The 22,291-nt window shown below is 37.8% G+C and overlaps 1 protein-coding gene across 1 annotated transcript in view; it reads right to left on the bottom strand.

Annotated features, from left to right (window-relative positions):
* Positions 1-17,142: 17,142 nt before the first annotated feature.
* CHSY3 (chondroitin sulfate synthase 3) overlaps positions 17,143-22,291 on the bottom strand; it is a 266,906-nt gene continuing 261,757 nt past the window's right edge. The window contains exon 3 of the mRNA XM_025432456.3: positions 17,143-19,552. Within this exon, the coding sequence (XP_025288241.1) occupies positions 17,990-19,552 (1,563 nt within the window). The 3' untranslated portion in view covers positions 17,143-17,989. The remainder of the gene's footprint in view (positions 19,553-22,291) is intronic.

Raw genomic sequence — 22,291 nt, 5'->3', positions numbered from 1 at the left:
TATTTTATCCTTTACCTAAAGATGGTAATTCCTTTTTTTTTTAAAGTTATTTATTTATTTTTTATTTTTTTAATTTTTTATTTATTTATGATAGTCACAGAGAGAGAGAGAGAGGCAGAGACATAGGCAGAGGGAGAAGCAGGCTCCATGCACCGGGAGCCCGACGTGGGATTCGATCCCGGGTCTCCAGGATCGCGCCCTGGGCCAAAGGCAGGCGCTAAACCGCTGCGCCACCCAGGGATCCCTAAAGATGGTAATTCCTATTTCCTTCACCTCTAATGGGCTTCCTTCAATCATGTCCATACCTAGTAAATAGTTCCTTCCTTAAAGTTTTTTTCATTTATGGGGCACCTGGTTGGCTCAATTGGTTAAGTGTCTGACTCTTGATTTAGGCTCAGATTGTGATCACAGGGTCGTGAGATGGAGCTCTGAGTGGAGTTCCATGGTGGACATGGAGCCTGCTAAGGATTGTCTCTCTTCCTCTACTCCTCTGGCACTTGTGTGCCTACATCTTGTCTGTCTGTCTCTCTCCCCCTGCCCCAAAAAACAAAAACAAAACAAAAAACAAAAAAACTTCATTTCTCCACTTTGACCATCTCTTTCCTGTCAGAAACTTCTCTAATAGAGGTAATTCAATGAAGTTTCATTTTTCTTACAGGTTTATTTTATTTTGGAGAGAGAAACAGAGAGGGCTCACACACTCCTGCCTGTGGAGAAAGCGGCAGAAGGAGAGAATCTCCATGCAGACTCTCCACTGAGCCCCCCCATGTGGGGCTTGAACCTGTGATCCATGAGATCATGACCAGAGTTGAAGTCAAGAGTCAGTTGCCTAACTGACCCAGTCACCCAGGCACCTCTATATATAATGAAGTTTTATAAATCGCATTTTCATGTTTCTTTGCATCATTAACTGACCCCAGGATTCAGGTAGCAGAATAGCCTTGTATATCCATTGATTAATGTGAAAGGCAAATATAGGTAGAAAAAAGAAGGTAATTAAGCTCTTAACAGAAATGATCATCTTAAAAACTCTTCAAGAGCTAGAGAAAAGACTTTCTTGAATTCCACGATTGACTCCTCATCTTGAAAGCCAAGAAAACTAAATTTGGGTTAATAACATAAACCAAAAAATAAGAAAAGATTCCAGATAAAAAAAAGATTCCAGATAATAATTTGAGAACAGTTTTTTTGCCAGTGTGAAGCAGGGAGACTTTTGTTGAATTATAAAGGGAAGAGGGGGGGATCCCTGGGTGGCGCAGCGGTTTGGCGCCTGCCTTTGGCCCAGGGCGCGATCCTGGAGACCCGGGATCGAATCCCACATCAGGCTCCCGGTGCATGGAGCCTGCTTCTCCCTCTGCCTATGTCTCTGCCTCTCTCTCTCTCTCTCTCTGTGACTATCATAAATAAATAAAAATTAAAAAAAAAATAAAATAAAGGGAAGAGGGGGTATTTTGGAGAGAAAGATATGAAAAAAGTAGAATAAAAAGCAGAGATGCAAATGTGAAATCTCATCTTCTGTTCTCCAATGGATTGAGATCCCCAGAGCCAGGTTGAAAGAAATTCCACATAGGTTTAGGTGAATCTGAGAATGGATAGAGTTATTCTTCACTTTGTGTACTCTAAGAAGGTTTCTTATGTCTCAGAAGCATATGCATCTAAACAGTACCCAGGCAATGGCTGAGTGAGTGATCTAGGTGGATGGTCCAGAGGGCAGATTCCTGTAGCCCTTTATACCCCACAGCAATGATGGAAAGCACTAGACAAGAGCCTCAAGGGGAAAAGAGATATGTCTAAGGGAGAATAAGGAGGGCAAAGAAGATACAAATTATAAGGATCTGATGTCTGCAAATCATTAGCATTATCTGGTAACTTGGGGTGATAGGGGTCACTTAAGATGCTGCTCCTCAAGAGAAGCCAAAACCAAAACCCAAAAGTTATGAGGATATGAGGAGAACTATTTCCTAGTGCCATGACGGCAAATGGCACATCAAATGCTAGGTATATATCCAAGGAATAAGAATGAGAAAGAAGAGGTGAGGACCTGAATTGGATTGGATATTTACCCAAAGTGATTGAATTCTAAAGTAGACGTGACTGAGTTACTTAAATCGGTCTATTTTTCTACCATCAACAGATTGTTGTAATTGGCAAAGAAGTAGTGATGGACAGAATTTCAGAATAAAGCAAACCTTTTACAGGTAAACAGAGTCATATTAGTATTCATAGTTAGAGAACAGTGCCTGGTCTGAGTACAGGTGGGGATGCAATGGACAGTGAAGAAGCTTTGCCTGAGGAAGAGGAAATCATTTGGGTTTTTGAGAACAGGACAGACTGTATCTGCAAGAGAGTCAAATATAAGGACAAGCAACTGAGTCATTAATTCTCCTCGATCCTAGGGTTTTGCCCAGAAAACAAAATTAAAGGAGGAACTGATGAACAGAAAGAAATCACATACTGCATCATCAAGGTAATTGGATTCTGCAGCCCATCTAGAGTCGAATCTAAAGGTGAACTAAAAATATCGAAAATTTCTGCCAGTCCTGTCCCTACGCAAATAGTGAATATATCAAAGAGATGGCACCTCAGGGAAATGGGGCTTGAGTTAATCATGGTGAATACAATCTATTTACAGCTTCAACCTACTTCCAGGCCAACATATCCTGGGATGAATCTGAATGAACAGTCCTGAACCAAGCTGTTGGACAAAGAAAAGGGCTTGCCTCTCCGAGAAATAAAAAACATACATACATATTCAGTCTCCAATATTCTTTTATACATAATTCTCAGAATACAATAAAATACATTACAATCATATGAAGAAAGAGGAAAGTGTGCCTCAGAATCAAGAGAAAGAGTCAATAGAAGGGTTTTGCAAATAGGCCAGTTCCTGCCATTAGCAGGCAAGAACTTGAATACAATTGTTAACAATATGTTAAATAATTTAAAGAAAAAGATGGCTGTAATTTGCGAAGAGATGGGACACTTCAAGAGAAAAAATTCTAAAATAGAACTAAGGGACATTTTAGATCTTCAATAACTAAAGTAAAAATTCTAATGGGTTGTTTTTCTTGCAATGCCCAATCTGCTCTTTATATCATGATCCAGTGATAGATCAGTAAAACGAAGTTAAAACCAAAATCAAATCGGAAAAACTAAAATTAGAAAGACATATATACTGGAGATGTTGTAAAGAACAACAGTTCTCACACATAACTGGTAGGAGTGTAAGTGAAATAGTAAATCACTCTGAACAACCCTTTGCACATACTCATAAGATTAAACATATACCTATGTTCTAGCAATTTTATTCTTTGGATACATGGCCATGGGAAACAGGGGTGTGATACACAAAAAAATATTTATTCATAATAGCTCCAAACTGAGAACAATTCAAACATCCACTTATATGGTACAACTGATTAAAAGTTGTGATATATTCTGGCAATAGGATACTATACAGAAGAGAACAAAATTACTGCTCTATGTAACCACATGGATAAATCACAAAAATACTACACCAAGTGAAAGACACAGGACTCAAAAATGTACCTACTATACGTTTGTGTTTATATGAAATTCAGAAAGGGAACAAAGCTAATTTATGGTGATGGAGTTTTAAGATAAGGAAAAATTACAAAGGAAGACAAACCATCAGAGACTGACTCCTAACTCTAGAAACAAAGGGTTGCAGAAGGGGAGGTGGGTGAGGAAATGGGGTAACTGGATGACAGGCATTAAGGAGGGCACATGATGAGATGAACACTCGGTATTATACTTTGTTGGCAAATCAAATTTAAATTAAAAAAAAGATGGTTACTTCTGGATGCAGTTAGCTATTTACTAGAAAGTATTAGGAGGAAGCTACTGGAGAAAAGGTATTTGTTTTAATCTGGGTGGAGTTAGTATGTGTGCACCTATGTAAAAATTCATCAAGTTGTACACTAAGACTTGTGCATTTTACTGAATTCAAATTATATTGCAATAAATAAAAAGAGGGCACAGTTTAACATTAGCTATTAGAGCAAAATGAGATTTTTGAAATTTTCAGGATTACACGGCTAAATAAAAAAAAAAACTAATAACAAAATAGTTAATATAATCTGCTTAGAAATGATCAGAATATAGGATAACATGTATTAAGCAGCTACTCATACCATAATTTTTTTGGGGGGGAGGTCTCATATTTGAAATAGTTTATATACTCTAAAATCTTGGTGCCTATAATAGAATCCTTGAAGCTCCATCTCCTGGCCATGGGATCTGGGCCAGGTAACTTAGCCTCTGAGTTTCTGTGTGCTCATTTGTAAAATACAGATAATCATAATACCTACCTTGTAAGAATATTATAGAGCAAAATGAGAAAGTATCTATAATTAGTAGAGTGCTAGAAAATGAGTAGATATAATACATTTATTATTTTTGTTATTTGTAGTGTAATCTCAACCTGTATCCTTTTCAGATGTAAGTATCGCTTAAACATAGCCCATGTTATCTATTTCAAAGAAGGTCATAAATAACAAATGAAGAATTCTTTCATAATAAAATATTTGAGGATTTATTCTAAAAAGTGAGGAAAGATAGGCAAGGAAGCAAATGCATTCAGATGGAAAGATCTAGGGAAGGGAGAACACTTCATACACATATATGCATGCATGGATAGATAGACAATTTTATAAACAATGTGTTGAAAATTTTCACAAAATTGAAGATAAAGGTCATAGGCTTTAACATTTGGTTATGAAAAAAATTCTAAGTGCATGTTTGTTCTTGTCATTATCTAACCCTTGTTTACAGAATAAATTCCAAAGTCCTTAGTATGACAGTAAAGGTCTTTATTTGGCCTTTTTTGGAGATGATAATCCCTGCCCGCTCTCTTTTGTCCACAAGGAAAATTTGCAGACTCTGTTGAATCTCCAATGCATTCCTCCACCATGGCATTTTGTGTGTTTTGCAATGAATGGTTTTTGCTCTTCTTCGTCCTTGACTAGACTATGATGAGTTCTTTATGGGCAACAGCTCTATTTTCATCAACTCTGACCAGAAATTAGTGCCTTGGTGAGAGGAGTAAAGTAGGCACATCAAAACCATTTATAGCATGAATAACTATTTAATAGTCTAAAATTAATAGAAAAAGTGGGGGGAAAGTCAGAGAACACAGGTATCTAAAATTATCAGAAACATTTTTTAAATCAATGTACACTATGAAGAGCAGGAGAGCCAGCATCTGCATAAAGGGAGAATACTGAGAAATAAAGATATAGCAACAGTTATTTATTTATCATTTTCAGAGCAACAAGCAGCTATTTGCAGCCATTCATCAATGACAAAGAAAAAAAAGATGATGATGATGATGATTTACTACAATGGAAAAGAGAAAGAAAAATAATTTCTAAAATCTCATTATTGAAAGTTAAAAATTTCCATGAGTATTGAAATGTGTATAAATCAAATATGTTCTGATGATAAAAAACAAACAGAACACCAAACAGGGTACAGAAGAGAGTGACAGATTGCAAGGAATCAATCATATGGTGAAAAATTAATAGATTTATAAAAAACATATATGTATTGTCTACTGGAGTATAAATGATATTGTTCAGTTGCAAGATAATTTTAAACATGTATTAATTAGATCTATCATTCCTTTATGTAAAAAGATTTTATTTTTTAGGTTATTGTATGAACTACTGGTTAAAATGCTAGATTTACCTGTGAGAAAGTGCCAAGTTATTTAGAGCACTTGAAAATTGCTAGAGAGGTAAAGCAACCAAGTAAACATGCTCTTCTGAGATTTAAGTTTCCGCTTTGTTTAATCAAAACTCTTGATTGACACATCCTCCAATCATGTCATTTGCAGCCTGCTAGCAATCCTTTGTCTCTGTGAGAGACTGACAGGCAACTTTATAAAAGGTGTTCTGTAAAGTGCTTTTTAAACTTACTTTCAATGAATATACCTCCCTTCTTCTTGAGGAAAAAAAAACTCAACTCTTGACCCTTTTCATTATTGTTCAGTATATCATTTTGTTTGTTTCAATTTGTCTGATATTGAGATTGAAATTTTGGGCTTTGAAAAAGAGTCAACGTTTCTTGCCCTAACTCTAATCTCCAGTTTTTAGGAGAGGAAGAAGATGAAGCAAATTTCTAAGCATATTGAGTGTATCATAGACTTAGAAGGGCCACGTGTTCTTTATAACTATTTCTTTTTTTTTTTAAGAAAAGATTTTATTTATTTATTTGACACAGAGAGAGCACAAGCAGGCGGAGTAGCAGGCAGAGGGAGAGGGAGAAGCAGGCTTCCTGGTGATCGGGGAGCCTGATGCGGGGCTCGATCCCAGCACCCTGGAATCATTTGAGCTGAAGGCAGATGCTTAACCAGCCACCCAGGCACCCCTCTTTATAATTAGTTCCACTGAGAGGAAGCACAGAATTCCCCCTCCTAAGTGACTTGTTTGATCAACAATCAGAATGTGGCAGATTTCTAAAGTGAGGTTATAGGAAGCTTTCCAGACTCTACCTTGGTCTCTCGGAACACTTGTTCTTGGACCCCCGAACTGCCTCATAAGAAGCTAGCAATCCTGCAGCAACTGCACTTTAAGAAGCACTAGCCTCATGAAGAGGGCTCTGGAGGATGGGACACCACGTGGCAAGAGAGAGCCAAGAGCAGCACAGCTCCAGACATGTCTGTGAAGACACCATCTTGAATGTGGACCCTCCAGCCACAGCCATCCCAGCAGATGCCATGGGTATTTGCTGAGCCCTTCCTGTATTCCCGGTCAGCAAAATCAGTAACAATAAAAAATGTTTGCTCTAAGCCACAAGAGCTGTTGGGAGTAGTTGGTTATGTAGCAATAGTTAATCAGAACAAATGAGAATCTACTGAAAACTTCAGATATATTTCTAAGGTCAATCTTGCCTTCTATTTGAGCTTCAGTAGAGCATTTGGATAAATAACAAAATAATTATTAAATTATCAAGGCCAGAAATTTGCATGTCCCAGAGAATGTTAAACTAAAAAGCACCTTTTGATTACAGAAATAATAGCAGTAACTAAAAATTGTTATTCTTCACACCTTTCTTTAATTTTCGCCCAAGCAATGATAAAGTGTCAACATTTCTAACTACCTAAAAATTTCTGCAGAACAGTTTGTGCCTTTTTGACCTGGTTTAGAATTGATGAGAGAAGAGGATGTCAAGTTCATAAAAATGACAAATGCTTCTGTCATTAGCAGATGCATTAATCTCCGCAGGATAAAACCTTTCATTTGAAAGATAAGTTAGATAAAAATCTGATGCTGAAATTTCATTCCAATTGAAAATAAGCCTTTAATATCTAAACATTCATTTGGGATGAAATTGTTTTGTGCTGTTTTACTCATAAGCATAGACATTTAACATTAAAAAAGTCACATTTCTGCATAGACAATAAAATTCCCAGTGAATGCGAAGTAAACCATGAGAGAAGGATACCTGTTACAAGTGAGCATTATTTTCTTCCAGAGAAAGTTTATAAGTTTTCTAGACAAAAACATTAAGGTCACTTTCGATTTTTACCTTTTTTAAAAAGTATTTTATTGCTTCTTTTAGTTTTCTGAATCAATATAAAAGTGGGGCTTCAAAAATCTAATTTCAAAATTATTGACAGGTAAAAGAATGAGAAGGGGAGAAGCTCATTCACCCTGGTCATCAAGGACTAACAGAAGATGAAGCATTTTGAAACAGGGACTGGGGGAAGGTATGGTTATTTTGGGACCTCAATAGAAAACCAGTTGATGGCTTCAGACACTGCCATGTCATGTTATATGCTGTCACATCACTAAGAGGTGATCTTACAAGTGAGTACCCTGGAGTTTCAGGAGACACTGTTTCGTGAATATTGTCATGTTTCTTTGTGGTCAGAGCTTTCCGAGCAGACATGTCAGCACCCAGAGTCAAAGGATGAAAGAATGGCACACACACCATGGAAGTTAAATTGAGATACTTCAGAAAGATTTACAGATTTATAGCCCCTGGAATAAGAGTCTAGGTTGCAAGGGCAATGGTTCTAGAGACTTTTCCTCAGAGAGAATTTGTTTCTGTAGGAAAGATAAGCTTTGTCTTTCTCCTTAGTGTAGGATGGAAAACCCTGCCAAGCATTCTATGAAAGCCCTGAGATCCATCATTTCAGAGTTTATCTTTGGTGATACTAACCTCTGCCCCTTGCATACACCAGGTACATCTAGCTTTCATGGCATTGCCCTGTCGGGGCCTGGAGTATAGGAAACCAATGCAAGATGTCCTGTAAGTAAATAATCAGAATGTTCTCTAAGCCAGATACCTTGTGTCTTCTGCCAGCACGAAATAAATATAGGTGTAAAAACTTAACAGGACTGGGGTCTATGGGGTAAAATCCCCCACCCCTGTAGTAAAAGCTATGTTTGGAGCTTGGAGCTCCCTGAGTCTACTTAATCAGGTTTCTATTCTTATTCTTTTTCTATAATTTCTGAAAAATAAAATATGTTGGAAAAGGCAGTAGTATTTGTTGGAAAGATTATTAAAGACAAAAATTAAACATTTTAAAAATAAAATTGCATACAATTTTAGCTAGACCCCCATACTCTGTGCGGGACCTCAATTAGATCTCAAGGGCAGAAACGGTCACCAGTGAAGTGGAAAATGATTTCTCCTACTTACATGAAATGGCTAAGATTATTGGGGATGAGGTGTGGGTTTTGCCAATTTCACATCTCTAATCTTGGCACAGGGCCTTGTGTTCACTAGTTTTGATAAACTTGAATGGAAGTAAACCACTGAAGTAGTTTGTCCCAATACATAGTTTGAACTTGTGTGGTTTCTGGGACCACAGACCCATCCCCAAACCTCACAGAGTCAATGTAATGATGAGGCCAAAATAAAATAACCTGTAATCTAACCATATTTAACACATCCATCACAAAGCCATGCTGTCATGATGGAAGAATAATGGTTTGCATGGAGGCTAGAATAGGAGCAAGAATAAGTGGCATTTCTTACAGTACCTCCATCATTTCAGGGAGACTGCCAGAGTTTCCTGAGCTGCTTGGTAATTACTTGCCTACAGTTAAGAAGCCAGAAGTGATCTGGAGTTACTAAAGGTCAAGGTGAAAGTTAGACCTCAAATAGTTCGCCTTTTGTATAACCCAATTCTGTCTTATTTATACTCACATGTGTGATGGATAAAACATATAAATTAGCCATTAGTCATTAGTTGTGGTTAGTCACTTTTCCAATACCGTAAAAGTTGCTGCCTTCATGTACCGCTTCTCCAGTTTAGTTGCAGAGCACCCATATACTTACAAAGTTCAAGTTGTTCAGTTAAAATAAACAGTCTGCATAATTGGAGCGAGTTCAGGCACTGCAAATTTCTGATTCTTTTTATTCTCTTTTGTCTTTTTAGCCTGATCATTAGTCACTTATGCACATTCATAAGAATGCAGTTTTTAAATAACTGCTTTTGCATAGAATGCAAGGTTTTAGTTTGCCCTTGTCGATATTGTTTTATAAAATATGATTTAATAAGTTCCAAAGGTGAAATAGTCCAAAATACTCTGCTCTCTAAAAAATGGCCATACCTTCACTCTGATACTAGATAGTTTATTCTAACACCACTATGACTGAAGAAGGAAAATAGTAATGTGTACTGTGAATGGTCTACAATTTCCTATACCCATGGAAGGGTGAGTACAGCCACCCTTGTGAGATAAAGGCTTGTGGTCCAGGGAGGCTCTTGCTTTAGTCCTTTGATGCTTATACCCCAGAGTTCCATGGCTTAAAGTCATCATCTGTTTCCATTAACTCCAAACCTGTGCTTACTAGACACCTTTTTTCCTGAATTTTGCTTCTAGAAAGGCTTTGAATACTGAAAAGGTAATAATGAGGCCAGCCAATATGTCTTTGTAAATTAATCAGCACTGTTATCTTTGTTTGAGGAGTCACTGGAATTCTGTACCTTATAAGATTTGGTAACACAGATCAATCAATCTCAAAATCTGCTCAAAACCCCTTGATGAGGTGGACCCCTGTGTTCCCAGGGGTCACTGATGGACCTCAGAGCTGTTCAGATTGCACAGAAGTGTAGACCCTCTTAAACCACAGTCTTTGATCTGAAACTTCAAACAGAGGAGAGATTTGAGAGCATGGATTAGGTCATAGTACAGTGACACCCTGAGACATGGTTTACTTTCATAATCTGGAAATAAAAAGAATTTTTATTTTTAAAATATTTTATTTATTTATTCATGAGACACACACACAGAGAGAGAGAGAGAGAGAGACAGAGGCAGAGACATAGGCAGAGGGAGAAGCAGGCTCCACGCAGGGAGCCCGACGTGGGACTCGATCCCGGGTCTCCAGGATCATGGCCTGGACTGAAGGCGGCGCTAAACCACTGAGCCACCCAGGTTGCCCGTAGAAATAAAAACAATTTTTAAAGGGAAGAACCGCCATAATAGTATCGTTGCAATATCCTGAAAAACTCTTTTAACTTGGGGTTGGTTTTTTTGTGTTTTGCTATTATTATGAAGAGGAAGGTATTCCACCTCACTGCCCCCCCCTCCAATGCCCTGTTTTGCAAGGTATTTAACAAATATTCAGCTTATGTTAAAAGATGAAAAATTTGCTGGTGGATGGGCAGAGGAGTAAAAGGGATAAAATGATGCATGACACTGAATACAATGAAGGTGGAAACCCACAGAGCTAAAATAAATGAAAAAGGTTCATTAAGGATGAAGAGTAATTATAGGGGTAGAGAAGATGGAAATGGAGAGAAGCTTGAGTAATTCATATAAGCAATGATCTCTAAGTCAGGGTCATGCTCTCAGCACTGAGATCTCTGAGCCAGAGCATGAATTCAGCTAGGCCCTCTTCTAAAGCCTGGGTGCATAGTATTGAGCAAGACAGTGATGGCTCTTGCTCTCGTGGAGCATATTATTTAGAGAGGAAGAAGATAAGGATAGAGATATATAAAAAAGGAAATCATGAAAATACCAGATTCACACAAACAGAATATACCAGACAAAGGTATATGAAATGCTTTTTCGAAATAATGATTATCTGATGATGATAAAGAGACAGGTCAAGGAAAATAACTTCGAGGGGATGGCGGAGATTACTATTTAAGATTGGTGGTTAGGAAATTTCCAGAGAGGACCGTTGTGGTGAGCCTGAAGTACAAAAAGGGAACAAGCCATGAGATGATCTCAAAAGACAAGTTGTTCAAGTTCAGGGGGCAAGCAGGGCAGAGGCCTAAGTGTGGGAGTGAGTTTGACATGCTTAAAAATCTGAGCAGAGGGCAGCCCCGGGTGGCTCAGTGGTTTAGCGCCACCTGCAGCCCAGGGTGTGATCCTGGAGACCCAGGATTGAGTCCCCTGTCGGGCTCCCTGCATGGAGCCTGCTTCTCCCTCTGCCTGTGTGTCTGCCTCTCTCTCTGTCTCTCATGAATAAATAAATGAAATCTAAAAAAAAAAAGAAAAAAAATCTGAGCAGAGGCCAGTATGATGGGAACAGAATGCAATAGGGTGTGAGTGAGGAGACAGCTGACTGACAGGAGGAGAGTGGGGCACCAGGGCCAGCCATGGTGCCGAGGTAAGGAGTTTAGGTTTTATTCTCAGTAAGCTTGGAAAACTTGGAGTTTTAAGAAGAGAAGTAACAATGAAGATACATACATAAGCAAAATTTTGTTTATTTTTGGAGTTTATAACAACCTAACTCAACCAACCACAACTTGGGTCTTCAAAAGTCAGTGTGGAATCTTATCCAAATGGAGACTAAATATCTTTAAATAGTATTTTAAAACAAAGATGGATCTGGACATTTCTAAAGCACTTTCTAGTTTTCAAAAAACCACATTTACAAAATGAATCTCTCTGAAGCCTTTTGGCTCATCTGTAAAATGGGGAATGGTACTTACTTCAGAGTTGATGAAACTCAAAGGAGATGTTTTCCAGGTAGCAATGCAGAGTAACACTAAATGAACAAGACTGGGTTGCTGTCATAATAACAGGTCATTATTATTTATTATTTATAATAAATATTAAAATGTTTATTATATTTTTATATAATAAAAAGTCAAATCACTTTGACTTTTCCCCTTCCTTATCAAAAATGGCTTCCTGTATGAAGTGACAAATGTCAGAAGTGTTTGGAGGCAAAGGGACCCTTTTCTAAATCAACTGCACTGCCTAAGAGTCAGGGGTAAAAGAAAGGATGGGTGATTGTGAGCAGTAACAGTTTCTTTCCCTTCTGAGCTCTGAGTCTTCGCCTTCTTAGAAGAATTCTGCTTGTCTTCTTAGAAAATGAAAATATGAATATTATTGATATTGGGGAAACATATTGATAACTCTATAAATCATGTAATTATTTGATATTCTTAAATTCTATATAACAACGGATGACCAGAAAAATACGATGATTTATGCAAATTGATATATTTCATTATAAATTTAGTTTGCAAAGGCAGAATAAGTTTTGAAAGTATATATTAAGATTTATTCATAAAATCTCTTTTAACTGAATGAATAATTGGCTCAGTAAATATTTTGATGCAATGCTTTTTGCATTAAAGCACAAACTGCATTTAATATTGGAGAGATTAACTGAGAAATAGGAAGTACTTGGAGGGCATCAAAGAGTTCCAAATTCTTTCAGTTACTAATCCAAATATGCAAGGGGCTTTGTAAAATTCATGCCCTTGAAATTCCAATTGGCTAACAAGGGGGAGAAATGAATTCTGGTGGACTTTAAATAGACCAGGGTTGCTCTTGAAAAAGAGCTGAAACATGTATGTTAACTTCAGCCTTCAAGCTCATGATTTATACAATTGTAACTTCTCAAAACCAATACTAGAGACCTGTAGTCTAAAGCTTATATAGTTCATATCAAGTAGTTCCTAAGTAGGGGAGACAGGGAAGAAGCCACCAGCAAAGAAAGTAAAGCAAAACATTAAAAAGCAAAGTAGGTTATCAGCATGTTAGAATGGCAGGAAAACTAGGAGGCAAGTGAAAAAATAATTCAAGGATACACACTGCACTGGTTTCTCCCTCCCCCATTTTCGTGTTATTATGCCTCTAACATTTTACTTAACTACCTATCAAGGTTTTTCTTCTAGAAAGAGGCTTTGGAGCCACTTCGATGGGTTATGGGAGGGAAGGGGAAATAAACTGGAGGCCGATTGTAGTGATGGAATAGTTAAAAGATTATCTACAGAATGCTATTAATCCTAATGCTGTGGTATTTATTTCCACTTTTATATGAACTTCTGGCCTTGAGTTGTCTTTGATGTCAAGTTGAACAACTGGTCCCATAATCAAGACATAAGAATCAAGGCAGGTTCCTATTTCTGTATTTGAAATTCACCTACAGATCTTGGATTCTGTTCGGCCTATACATATCCTCCCCACTTGCATAAAATAAGGACATGTGATGTTTCTGGGAATTTAGGGGATAGGAGTTGGGAAAGATCTGATAAGGAAATGGACAGCAGCTCTGTAGGAGGCCTGAGTGTAGCAAAAGGTTTGCTTTCAGGTGATGCGTATTTCAGTTGTAAGAGTTCTACCTGAGAGCACTGTTCTTAAATTCTCAATAAATATGTGCTAACTAGTTAGCATTACAGATTAGAGCAAGGATTGCAGGAAAAGAAAAACTTTTTCTTTTTTTTTTTTTTCTGTTGACTCTCTTTTTATATAATAGGTCCATTTTATATAAATTTTTACCCTCCCATTCTTATACCCACCAATTCCATCAGAATTGACCCTATAATGACTGAAGTTGGTAATGGAAGAGCAAGTGTGTATACCTGTGCTCGATGGAGAATAAAAACCCAGTATCTCTGCTTTTTAAATCAACTTACAGACATTAATACATATTGATCAAAATCGAATGAAATAAAATCCTTCACGGAAGAGAATTCTAAATATGGCATAGCCCTTGGCAGCTTCTGACATGAGAAAGGTAGAGGGAAACAGACAATTGGACGTCAAATTGAAGGCAATACTAGAAAATTCTGGCATCTTTGTGCAGCGCCAGGTGGTTTGCTGCTTGCTGCAGATGTGACTGTGTCGCCGCCTGGGGGCATGAATCACCACTGAAGGAAGTCTCATCATCCCCACCATCTGTCAAAGCTACATTGGCAGTGCAGCTGGCGCCTGAGCGAGGCTGGGGGGCACAGGGAGGCAGAGCTGCACTGGCATCTATTCTGGATCCCCCAGTCTGCCTCTACTGTTGCTGCTGCTCAAACACTGAGGATCTAGAAGGCTTCTGGACTCAGCACGTACTCTATGTTTGACAATGATTAGGATGCTAATAAAAGTGGAGATGGGAAAACAGACAAGTCAGCAGCACTATGAAATGATAATAGATATCTTTACTGTCCCTCAGGATGCTGTTTTGCCCATGTGCTTTGTAATCTCCATAATCACAGACTACTTCCTGAAGAGATATGCCTTCAATAAACAAGCACAAATGAGAGCTCAAGTGCACAATTCCCCAGATTATCAGCAGTGTCCTCTCAGAGAGATCACTAGGGTAAGAACATAGGTTCCCAGGGCTTGCAGGAGACTTGCTGTGACTCAGAAAGCAGCATGGGGGAGTTTGGAAAGAAAGGGAGCTCTGCCACAGAATTCAAGCATGTGGATGCCTTCTTTCTCCTACATAAATTTCATCAGTATGGCCAAGAGCTACAGCTATTTTACTGGTTCTTTGAGATTCAGCTAAGTTCAACTTCTTAAAAATATTTTCTGTTGGGTAGAGAGAAGTAAAGAGGGAAGACACCAGTCTTTTTCTAGGTCCACGTCTAGCTTCGGCCATTCCCTAACTCTGTCCTAGGTGAGGCCTCACCAGGCCTGGTGAGCTGAGCCATTAGAAAGGAGCCTCATCTTTTGGGTCCTCCTATTGGAAGAAGGAACTGCCCAGGATTAATGTGAAAATACAACCATGTGAAATTCCAGAAATGTGGTTGCTGACTGGAGATAGATGGGCTCCACTTTCCTTATGTTAAAAACAGTGGGGCTTTATAGTTTACCTTTCCAGTGAGCATTTATTCTCTTGGTTGGACTATTGGTCCACACAGTTGGGTATTTTATTCCTATAGTTCCCCATCTGTCACAAGGCACCATAGGTTCAACTCTTAGATTCAGAAATATCTCAGCTCTGGCAAAGTTGCTTTAGGCCAAGTCTGTATGGGTCAAATGATATAAACAGTCAAGCAATTACATGGTGGTACTAATTGTGGACAGCTTCTGTACTCAGCTGGCTGAAGCCACTAAGATAAGGGCTGCCGCTGGCATCAGGAATGCAGAGTGTATGTTGTGCTGGCGGAAGTCCAGTGACTTGTGAGAAAGCAGATAGAAGAAACCTTTCTCCACAACATTGCTACACAGAGGGAGCAAGCCAAGTGGTGGAAGACAGATTAAAAGCCTAAAGAGGCTCTAATGGAGTAAAACACCAGGCAATTGAGCACAGCTCAGAATGAGCATACAGCAGAATAAACTGGATGGGGGATCACACATGTTCAAGGAATCAGCTAGACCGCTGCCACTGTCTTCTCCAGCATCCAAACAGTGGAGAGGCCTTGGGTTAGAGTGGAAAGGCAGTTGCTTCTGATTCAAATAACAGTTAGCTTAAATCTCAACTAGAGTATGCCAAGAGTGTGAACTCGGGACACATTACTTCATCATTCATGGCCTCAGTTTCCGTATCTGTCAAATGAAGAAAATAATATCAATGTTCTGAGAGCTGTTGTGAGAATTACATTTAAAAAAGACAATGCAAGTAAAATGCACAGGATGGTAGTGAATGGACAGAAGGTGATCAATAAGATGGAATTATTACTAGAGTGACACTTCAACAGAACATCCACAGGCATCTAAATAAGGTGACTGCAAGAACATACATATATGATGCTTCAGGTTGGATTCATGTTGTATTACCCTTCAGCCTTACAGGGATTTTAAATAATAGACACTGCAAAGACAGGAAAACACTCCCAATTTCACTAGTATAATTCCAATAAATTTTCAGTCAGGAAATATTGCGGTGCCTGAAAAAAAATGATAGGAAAGCTTAATGCAGAATTATAAAATATAACTTAAAAATGCACTTACATTAGTTTAAGGGCAGTATGCAGGTATGAAATTAAGTTCAGATGACCTCTCTGCATTTCCTTGTTTCATTGGTAAAATTTCCCGAGTATTACGGGGAATGCCACTTCATCCCTGGGTAGTTGCCTCAAGACTCGGGCTGTTTTTCAGCTCTCTTAAGGTAAAGAAAAGAGCAGCCCGCCATTTTTTTTTCTTCATTAATGAGATCATTAATAATTATTAGTTTGCAGTAGATCTTCCCAAATGACTATCTTTACTGCATGCTAATATATTCAGGAAAAAAAAAACTGTTAAAAGAGGTAAGCCACATAATGTAGGAAAATAAACTATTAACGTAAAGGTTTATGAAGGCTGAGAAAATGTTAGAGCAGAGATCAATTCTGAATTGCTGGCCCTGAGAAGATTTTTAATGCCTAAAAGTGCCATCAATTCCTTTCTAATGAATGTGACATTATTAAGATTATATGTTATAGTCAGGAAGAGTGTCATCACATTTGTCACAACATTAAGCAATGTTATTTTTTTTTTGAGGCTCCCCAAATGTCCTCACTAAAAGACTGTTACCCTGTACAAAACTCATCACTAAGGCAAATGTTCTATGGCCTCCTGACATTCAGTTCCAAATAATGGTAGCAATTTCCAAAAACAACCTTCAAGTCAACTTTGATGCAAATTTTAGTCCTGTTATGTGAAAAAAGAAAATCAAAGTTCTGAGCAGTATGTATAATCTGCCACATTTTGTGAAAACACAAATTAACCCAAATTAAAGGCAGTCTCTGACCTGTTCTTGGTTGAGTTTGATCACAAAGCTGAAGAGACTGAGGAAGAATGTTTCTCCTGGAATGTAAAGTTTTAACTAAAGAAACTACTCGTTTTCATCAGTTGTGACAGCCAGGATTTAAATCATAATAATACAAACAGTATGCCCATAATCCCTTATGGACTCTTTCAAGTCTGTGGAGCAAGCACATTTTGATGAGTATGACTGCCAAGAAATACATCGGGTATGATTGAAAGGAAACAACACAACCTCTTCAGGGTTTTTGAAAAAGATTACTGTTATACCTGTGTTTTATTATAAATCACCAGGTTCTGTCATATTTTCTCTTCTTGCCAGCAAATGAAGGACATTGTTTCATAAAGCTTCTAAAATGTACATGAATATTTAATTAAATCATATTTCCTTGAGAAAATAAAGTTCGTTCGCATTTATAGCAGACAGTTGTGAGGAGTACATAATTGTCAGAAGACCAGGGTAGCCAGTACCGGTTGCCTGTGGAACAGAACTCCTCAGTTTTTAAAACATTTTTTTAAAAAATAAACATACAATCATAAGTGTTCATTTACGTTAAAAATTCTAAAGATGAAGAAAATTATTGTCTATATATTTAAGTCCTTGTATAAATTACAAAACTCAAGTTTATGTTACAGAGTCCCTTCCCCATAGGAAGCATAAAGCACTTTTGTGGTACCTTTCACCAGTAAATATTTGCATCACATTGAATTTAACAAACAAAATAAAAGTCGATATTGCATCTTTAAGCCCCAAGAGAACATTCTTCTAAGCTGTCTCTTATGACGAATGAGCTTCAAAAGTCATTTGATTGCCATGATTTAACTCAATCTCAAACAAAGATAGATAAAAGTATACATAATTGACTTCAGTAGAAATCTGAAATATCAGTGAACTGCAGACTCTTCTTGCTTGAGGTCAACACTCTTTGGAAGACAACCAAGAGTAGTTTAAGACCAGGATAACAAAATAAAATTATAACAATAATAATTATAATAATAAAAATAACAATAATAAAATAAAAATAACAACAACCAACAATGAGGTAAACTCCCCTTTAAAAAGGCAATATGTGTTGCCTGGATTGTCAGGAGAGAGTTCGATTATACCTGACACCCAAATGTTTTTCCAACCAGAGTTCAGCCAGTTGCATGGTTGAGGCAAAAGTACTTGCCTTGGATCCTAAGCACATTTTATACTGCTTAGGATCCAAGTTAGGGTCACAATGAACTGGGTGGAAAATATGCACCACTCCCACTTCTTGGCTTCTGAAAGGCCTTAAGCCAGATAGAATGACTTTATTATAGAGATCTACATCTTCCAGTCCCCAGCCTTGTATTGAGGTATCAAATCCACCTGCCCCCAGAAGATCACTTTTATAAATACAGGTAATTCCATACCCATAGTCTCTCCAAAATCCTGTCTTCTTTGAGAAGACAAAGTCATCATCAGTGGGAGGATTTCCCCCATTGGTTACCTTTGGGTCATACTGGCTAAAGATGATGGGATAGTACACCTGTTGTCCCTGAATAGTATTGTCTCTACATCGTTGGAGAAAGTCTCCTCTGAAGATCAAGTCAACATCACAAAATAGCAGCAAAGTATCATTGTCAAACTGGGAAGAAGCCATTTCAAGACCAAGACCTCTGGAAAACTCTCCCTTCATGGGGATCAAGGTCATTTCTGCATTAGGGTACCTGTTTTGATATTCTTTGATCAGCTCAATATGCTTGTTGGAATCTTGGCCAGAATCCCTACTGAAAAGGGTGATGACCAGCTTTACATTCTGCTTTGGAATAAGACAAGTTTTTTCAAAGTTGTCCATGAATCTCAAGAAAATGTCGTACCTTCCAACAAGAGGAACAAGAATGTGTATCTTCTTTTCATGGTGCCCTTCCATTTCTTTGGCACCCTGAAAAGAAGACAGAATCTTTAAGGAATTAGATATAAAGGAGAATGACTGAGTGTCACTGTTAATACTCTCCACAAGACTGTTGACATCTAGCTCTTCAGTTTCTCTGAAGAAAGGCTTGCTGAACAACTGTTGAAGATAGGCATGACGTCTCACTGGCACGGTTAGTTTCCTCCCCTTGTGTCTTTTATATAAGAGGAGTAAATCCAAAATGTACTCCACTCCATGCATGGGATCAACCCTGCGGTAGCCATACTGAATTTCCTTGAAGTCAATGAGCCGTCCTCTACTCTTGGCATTTTCATTGATCATCTCCATCACCTGTAGGACAGTGTCATCCAGTGCTGTTCTGAGGATGCTGTTGATGTTCTGCCGAGGAGGCTGGTTCTCAGATGCTGAATAAAGGAGTTTTCCCATTAGGAACTCCCATTCTATCACTTCATCTCTATCCCGAGGCTGGAAGTGGTTGAAAGAAGGCATCACTCCCAGCTGCTGGTCCTCTTTGCTCACTTCACTATTACTGAGCTTACTCATCAAAGCACTCTCCCGGTGGAGCTGGATAGTGCGGTAGCGAAGTTCAGAAATTTTGCGGCTGAGCATGTAATTATGAAGCCTGTATTGGTAGGCTGGCCGTTTGTTGGGGTGGAGTGTTATGGCTGCATGGATTTTGCTATTGTGAAGGTCTTGGATGTAACCCTTCCGATTGTGTTCATAATTTTCATGGAACAGTTGCTGCATCTGAAAAGTAAGAGAAATCAAGATGTTAGAATAAATTTAAAAAGAAATAAAGCAATAAATGAAAGCATTTAAATGAAAATATTTAATAGAAATTCATTATATGATATTTCCTAACAAAAATGACTTGTAAAATTGGCATTTAAAATAAATGAAAATAGTCTTAAAATGTTAAATTCATATGCTTAAACACTGCAAACCAACCTCCTGTAATACACAAATACTTCACAGTAACCTCCAGCATATATTTTGAAGAATCTTTATCCCTCTATTCCTTTTGAAATCAACCCAAAACATAAAAAAATAAGAATTGAATATACTCCAAATCCCATAAGGGATCATTGCAAGGGAGAGGCAGGGTGGATAGAGCATGGGTTTCCCAAAATAGAGGGTTTATCCTGCTGTATAGCTTGGAATGACAGACCCAGTGAAGATGTAAGTTTTATTGAGCATTCTGATATGCAATCTTTACAGAGTAAGTACCTGTTAAGGTAAGGTAGAACAGAAATTATATTGATCAACACTACTTATCTAAAGGATCATGTCCAAAATTAGACATGCTTGACATCCTTATGAGCCAGAAACTTTCTCTACTAGTCTAGACCAAGTTCATTATCTCAGGTAGAAACAGAATGAGGAAAAATGGAGAGTTATGAGATCACACTTCAAAGAAAAGGCCAGCTGACTCTTCCTTCACTGTCTGTCAATAAAGAAACCTCCATCACATCCATTCAAGAGACATGCCAATGGAGATGGAAAAGGAGGAGGAGGAAGAAGTGAAGGAGAACTACCAGCAGCACAGCAGCAACATGAGATATCTGTAAGAATATCAATGAATCAGGAAGAAAAGAGTATTGCAAATTTAAGAACACATATCCAAAGCAAGTAAAAGTTATAGACAAGTCAAACAAATTAAAAGAAAATACAATATGCATAAAATAAGAGAAATAAAACATGGGCTTAAAGAAGATAAATAAAATGAAAGACAGTCACATTACAAGAACCAAGAGAAAGACTTGTGGGAAACATAGGAGGAAGAGACTTGAGAAAATTTAGTGAAATAATGGAAACATAAAAGAGAGGTTAAAAGTTTGGAGATATAGGGATGCCTGGGTGGTTCAGTCAGTTAAGCATCTGAGTCTTGATTTTGGCTCAGGTCATGATCTCAGGGTAGTGGGATCGACCCTCATATTGGCCTCTACACTCAACGAAGTGTGCTTGAGATTCTCTCTCTACCTCTCCTTTTCCCTCCCCTTGCTCATGCATGCTTTCTCTCTCTCTAAAATAAGTAAATAAATCTTAAAAAAAAAAGTTTGGAGATACAAATCGTTGTGTGTATATATATACATACACATATATCACTATATATATTTATATGCATTCAAAAGCTTGAATATATATGCAATATACATGGACATATATTAAAGATTACATATGTAAAATATATCTGAGGGACATATTTTTCTTATAATAAAGGCAGATGTATATCTGTGTGCCATGAGGCCAAGAGAAAAAAGAACAAAATAAATAAACAAAGCCTACTTCGGCTATAAGCAGGAAAAGAATGAAAGTTGTCACAAAATTTTCCACAACAACACCCATGCTGAAAAGCAGCAGACTACAGCCTAGGAACACCCAAGGAAGTAAATTAATGACTATTTTCTATTCAATCAAGCTAGAGCTCCAGTTTATCCCAACCAAGTTAGAGCTCAAGTTTTATTGTAAAAATGACTAGCTTCTAATATGTAAGATTTTTTTTAAAGATTTTTAAAAGTTTATTTATTCATGAGAGAGAGAGAGAGAGAGAGGCAGAGACACAGGCAGAGAGAGCCCAATGATCCTGGATCCTGGAACCAAACCCTGAGCCAAAGGCAGGCGCTCAACCTGGGCATCCCTAACATATAAGAATTTATGGAAGAACAGTGGTGCTAGATTCTCTGACACGCCCTGCTTTGAGCGATGGGATCTATGCCCCTTTCTCTTGAGTCTGCATGATTCTGTCACTACTTGAGCTAAGACATCACACTAGATATGACAATGTGCCAGCTTCTAGATTGGCAGCTTCCCCTTCTCGTCTTTTGGGATTCCCACTGTTCAGAAGTCAGCTGAGAAGTAACAATTCTGAGTTAGTTTCCTTACTTTGGGCCAGGATCTTGAGTTAAAGGTGGTATAGCACAATTCTGTTCCAATCCCAGACACAGAAAGGAAGTTGTCAATATCTCTCTTTAAGGCACTAAGTAAGTTCATTTTGATTTCTAATTTGTTAAGAGTTTTTATCATGAATGACACTTCAAGTTGATCAAAGGTTTTTTTCTGCATCCATTGAGAAGATTATGTGATGTCTTTTTTTTTTCTGTTACAGTGAATCACTAATTGAATTTCCAATACTAAATAACCATTGTATTCCCTGACTAAACCCATCATGATCCTGACAGTTAATCCTCTTTATATATGGCTGGATTATATTTGCAAATGTTTGCTTAAAATATACTGTGAAATGCCAATTCTTTTCAATTGGATGTACAGGTCAATGCAATTCAATACCAATCTCACTCTTTTAAGAAGAATATGTGGCTTTTGATATTAACAGGTTGATTCTAAAATTTATATAAAAATGGAAAGTCAAAGATATTTAAGACAATATAAAAAAAGACATACCATAAGCCTGGGTGGCTTAGTCAGTTAAGCATCTGCCTTTGCTCAGGTCATGATCCCAGGGTTCTGGGATCGAACCCCAAATTG

This window comes from Canis lupus, chromosome 11 (genome assembly GCF_003254725.2).
Source record: "Canis lupus dingo isolate Sandy chromosome 11, ASM325472v2, whole genome shotgun sequence".
NCBI lineage: Eukaryota > Metazoa > Chordata > Mammalia > Carnivora > Canidae > Canis > Canis lupus.
Note: the sequence above shows the minus strand (reverse complement) of the source record. Positions and strands in the feature narration are given on the sequence as shown.